The sequence below is a fragment of the Mycena indigotica genome, assembly GCF_014461135.1.
Source record: "Mycena indigotica strain 171206Taipei chromosome Unknown Mind.scaff0015, whole genome shotgun sequence".
NCBI classification, from domain to species: Eukaryota; Fungi; Basidiomycota; class Agaricomycetes; order Agaricales; family Mycenaceae; genus Mycena; species Mycena indigotica.
In genome coordinates, this window is record NW_023503014.1 from 986,724 (window position 1) to 991,801 (window position 5,078).

General features: G+C 57.7%; 2 protein-coding genes across 2 annotated transcripts; one reads left to right on the plus strand and one right to left on the minus strand.

The window, feature by feature from the left end:
• Positions 1-713: 713 nt before the first annotated feature.
• On the minus strand, positions 714-2,626 carry MIND_01337900 (MYND-type domain-containing protein; the record flags this gene model as incomplete). Its single annotated transcript, XM_037369824.1, has 4 exons — positions 714-1,124; positions 1,168-1,269; positions 1,317-2,362; positions 2,410-2,626. The coding sequence occupies 4 exons, from the start codon at positions 2,624-2,626 to the stop codon at positions 714-716; spliced, it is 1,776 nt and encodes a 591-aa protein (XP_037213820.1).
• A 400-nt stretch (positions 2,627-3,026) lies between these two features.
• MIND_01338000 (uncharacterized protein) lies at positions 3,027-4,841 on the plus strand (the record flags this gene model as incomplete). The annotated part of the gene is made up of 14 exons (XM_037369825.1): positions 3,027-3,029; positions 3,070-3,142; positions 3,197-3,263; positions 3,313-3,347; positions 3,394-3,572; positions 3,718-3,730; positions 3,783-3,880; positions 3,927-4,021; positions 4,069-4,214; positions 4,270-4,285; positions 4,334-4,376; positions 4,430-4,438; positions 4,485-4,522; positions 4,568-4,841. 14 exons carry the CDS (start codon positions 3,027-3,029, stop codon positions 4,839-4,841), a joined length of 1,089 nt encoding a protein of 362 aa, XP_037213821.1.
• Between the last annotated feature and the right edge of the window lie 237 nt (positions 4,842-5,078).

Below are 5,078 nucleotides of genomic sequence, written 5' to 3' on the forward strand. Positions count from 1 at the left end.
ACTAGCCTTAGGAACATAAGCAATGAGACCATTGAAGGTAGACAAATATGACTAGAACAAGAATAGAAGGTAGTACTTGTTATTGGATAAGCAGGTTTTGTACAAAGCTTATAAGTTTGGGGCTGATATCTAGATGACTGAAATGATATATTATACTGGAGCCATAATAATAAGATAATGATATTGTAATATAATATAATATAGAGTAAGTCTGCAAGGCAAGGCCTCTACTCCACAGGCACAACAACCCATAGGTAAACCCTTACCCAGGGATAAGGTATGGTGGCTGTGCAAGGTATGGTGGCTGTGCAGGTAGGGGGTATGGGCAGAGCCCATAATAGGGTTTACCCTGCAGTTGCCTAGGAATAAGCTGCTGTTGCATGTGCTGGAACATCTGGAAGGAAAACCTGTCAAACATCCTCCTAAGTATTGGTGACCTCTCCTCTCCACTGCATCCAGTTCTTGGACTGAGATGGACTTCTATCATCCACAGCGATTTTTTTTTACCCATTGTACTCTGGGCCTCCACCATGGGCCACCTGTAGCTGTAAGTTTTAGGCTAAAGGCCTATGTACAGCTAAACAGGTGCTTGATGGGCTTGGATCCTTTTAAGGGTCCTGCTGATGGTCTGGTTTACGCTATGGCTTGGGGCAAGATTTCCTTGGTCCTCGGAAGGAGCAAGCACGCGTGTACATTCGCCAAAATAACAACTTCTACTCTTCGTTTGCGCTGCGGTACTTCATGTTGATCTCGGGCAACATGAACAACTCCCCATCCGGCGCTGGCTCACGCCCGTCGATGCCCGCACCAAGCTCCTCCGCCGTGTGAGTGCACGCCGTGCCACCACACCCGGGACACCCACCGCCCTCCGCCGCCCAGCGCTTCTCGTTCGCCTCCAGCTTCGCCTTCTTCAGCGCGGTCATCCTGTCCCCCACGGCACGCGCAGGAGTACTGTCGATACCCAGCTGCGTGCAGTGCGCGACGAATGCGGCGGCATCGCGTTTGCGTAGTGTGATGAGGAATATTGCGTCGCTAGTGAGGTGGGTGGCAGCGCGCAGCTGCTTGATGGCTTTGCAGAGCGGTTTGTGGGGCAGCGCGGAGTCGGTCCATGCGGCACGCAGACACTGGGTTGGTTAGTACTGGCTCGGATGGGCCAACGGGGCTTACATCTTTCGAACAATATCGAACGACACCGCAGCCGGAACACACTTGGGTTGCGCGGTCCGTCGCCGCCCCGGGCCCGTCATGTGGACAATTAACAAAGAGACACTATATCGCATCAGCAAGTAGTACACTTTCTTGGTTTGTAAACGCACCTGGCTCCGCAGGCGCACCTCCGCCATCTCAACATACGCACCGTGATACGCTGCGATGGTCGGCGGCACCTCTGGCACGTTAATTGTGCCGTCCGGGCCGATGCTCGCGTTGAGACGGAGGACCATCTCGAAGAAGTCCACGCAGTCGGGCAGCTGGGCGTGGTGGCGGATCTCGCGCTTCACAACGGGCAGCAGTTTCCTGGCAGCTTTAGCCAGTATAGCGATGTTGTCGACGGTCCACTCCATCATGAAGGTGTGCTCGACACGCCGGAGTCCAGAGATGAAGCCGACGATGATCGAGACTAGGGGAGCCCACAGCGTGAAGCAGCGCTTGTTAAGCGGACCGGTGGTTTGCAAGCCGGGCTGCTCGGAGATGCGAACGATGTGCTGCAGGGCGAGCCGAAACACGAGCGGGACTTTGAAGACTGTCTCGGCGAACTTGGAGTGGAAGGTGGCGAATGCAGCGATTAGCGTGAACACCCCATAGCCCGCGGGGCGGGGGTTGAACCAGTTCTGGAGGGAGACGAGGACGGCGAACTCGGCGCCGGGAGTGTGGATGATGTCCTGTGCATTGCTGGGCCACGGCTGCTCATCGGGGGACAAGCCGGGGACGGTGTGCCGGTACTTCCCTGCTTCGCGGTGGTTCACAAAATTCGAAATCTGGCCACAGACCTCCCAGAGGAAAGCCCCGAGCATGTCGTCCATCGTGAGTGCCTCCACGGGCAGCCCATGGCAGTTCATCCGCCGGACACTCAGCGGGCACGTGCATGTCGTCAGCTTCGCGTACAGCGCGTGGAACTCGGGCTCCGTGCGCTGCTTAGTCAGCATCTGCACCAGCGCGCGTAGAAGCGGCGCGAACTTGGCCCGCCCGCCGGTGTCGAGCTGCAGAAAACATTGCTGTGAGACACCCTTCATCACGATCGCACAGCAGGAATCGGGCGCCATCGGGTCGCGCAGTGAGCGCAGAAGAAGCGCCATCTCGGCCTTGGGGACAGGGCGCGCCATCGATGTGGTGGCAAGAAGCAAAAGCGGATGTAAGCTGTGACCTGTTGATGTCACGGCACGTGGCCAAGGACGCATCTAGACCGCTGACTCAGCACATGCTTCTTCTTCCGTCTCTGCGACGTGGCGAGCGCTGAGACGATAGCACTGGGCTGGGATGCCTGCGTCAACCGCGTCAGGTATGCATCGGAGACATGTGGTGTGACGCTCATCGATATCACTGGAACTCCAGAAGCGCCACCAACGCGCCTGTAGCGCCACCCATTTTTCGAAGCCGCACGTTTCTCGGACATTTGGCCATCGGACATCGGCCGCTCCGCAAGGCTGTGCCTGAGGTAAGACAAGCGGCGATCGCGAAGGTGTCGATGGGCCTGCAAAATCAGTGGTAGACGTATCTGTCGTCGCAGAGGATAGATCGTCTCCAGCTGCGGGTGCGCTGGCGGTAGTCCAGACTGCAGAGTCTAGGGAGGCGACATTTGCAGCAAAGGCACTCGGAACTGGAACGCACATAAGTACATCACATCCGCTCACCCGGATACTCGTTACTTTTTATCTAGCATTTGCGCTGTCGCGGACCACGCTCACACGCACGCCAGCCAATGGGGAGCGCGCATCAGCCGTCGGCCGTCGCCACCTATCAGGCGCTCCCACCTTGGCCCCCCTTCAAGAAGCTGCTTGACAGACGCCACCATCACGAAGCCCTTCCACATGGTGATGCCCTTGTTTTCCCGTGGTCTCGGCTGCCGCCCAGAAGAAACATATTGCGCCCGCCGCTTGTGCTGACGGCCCTTTCTCTTCCTCCTCCCACCATCTCGCTCTCCTCTGTGCGTCCACGACCCCCTCGATACCCCAGACACCGACACCCACGACGGCACTAGATGTATTTGGAGGGGTGATGGATACTATTCTGGGCTCGATGGGCGCGGCGGAGGTGCAGCGGCAGATGTGCGTCGTCCGTCCTCCCTTTCCACTTTGCTCTCAGACCGCTCCATAGACACATCTACTACTACATCAACGCCGCCGCCTTCAGTGCGTCCTCCTCCCTCCCCCCTTCCACCGCTGACCAATTCGCCAGCGCTCCTCTTCTACGACTACCTTATCACGCTGGAATGGGAGGTCGCGCGCTACTGGGGCGCGGGCCGGACCTCGCCGACGCTGCTCTTCTTCGCCAACCGGTACGGCACGCTCCTCGGAAACATCCCCGTTGTGCTGCTCAACGTGTGGGTCGCCCCGCCCACGGACGCGAAGACGAGAGTGAGTGCCCAGGAATAGCCCGCGCGCTGCTAACAATCGACAGGTGTAAGCGCTATGCAACCGTGACGGGCAGCTGCTGACGCCAGCGCATCTTAGTTGCAATGCACTCGAATCATACCACCAGTATTTTATCATAGCGATCCAGATAATTGTCGGCAGTGCGTCCTACGTTTCTCCGCTTCGAACTCGGGCAACTGACGGCGCTCGCAGTTATGCTGATTCTCAGGACCTACGCACTCTACGAGCGGAGCCGGTATGTGTTGGGGTTCATGGTTGCTGCAAGTGCGGGTATCATTGCGGTCGGCGTGGTGTGTCCCTTGCCTTTTCCCTTCCAGCCGCGAACTAAACGAGCAGTGGGGCACTCTGCACTCCAGCGCGCTCCCAGAGTCTGATAAAGGCACCGCCATCCCGCTCCCGCTCGGCTGCACGTACGGAATCAAGAAGCGCGAGTGCGTTTCCATTTCCTTTGCTTCCGCCCCCTGTTTATCTCGCCCAGGAGCACGGGCCTGATGATCGCGTGGTCCGCAATGGGGCTCTTCGACGTCATGATATTCGTGCTCACCCTGGCGCGCACGCTCACGGGCGGGCGCCGCAGGATACCGCTCCGGGGGATGCACCTGATCAGCGTGCTCATGCGCGACGGTGCGTGATACCTGTTTATTGACTAGCTTGTTCGGCTCATTTCCCTGTCCCGAAGGATGCTTGTACTTTGGGTGAGTCGGGCGGATCCAGTCGGAGTCATTAACGGACGTCATGAATAGTGTCATGGTTCTGTGTAATGTCGGGAACATCTTGACGTTCGCTGTGCGTCCTTTCATGTCCTTCGTTTCGATTCAATTGCTAAATCATTATGTCAGCTGGGTCAGGTACACCGTCCTTTCACCGCCCATTTCTTGACCTTACCACCAACAGGACCTCACCCGCGGAATCCTCAACACACTGACCAACATGTACCTCCCTCTCCTTCTCTCCCTACGGTACTGACCATCCCACAGCGTCTCCTCGATAATGATCTCCCGCCTGATGCTCAACCTGCGCGACCCCGCCGTGCACCTCGCGCCCGCCTCCTCCCGCACGCGCATCGGCAAGCGCACCCACGGCCCGGGGTACCCGCCCGGCCCGGGCGTCAGCGCCGAATGGGGCGCGGGCGTGTTCTCGACCTACGTCGACCCCGACGACGACGCGCCGCGCGAGTACGAGTTCACGTGGGCCCCCGCGTCAGCGTCGGACCCGTCGGCGCAGACGTCGTTAGACGAGCGCTGGGCGTGAAAATGTGCATGTGCAATAACAAGTAAAATATACATATAAATATGGGTAGTGGGGCTGTGTGGACGCTGTATCCTTTATCTCTGTATTCCTAGCTGCGTTTCCAATTTCTATTTGATGTTAGAAACAAAATTCACAATCTCACCCTACCTTAGGGAGAAACCCGGGACTGCTTGCGAACGGCCCCTGGTTCAACATCAATCATTGCTGATCCTGACCGTCTCCGCACGTAGCTGGATT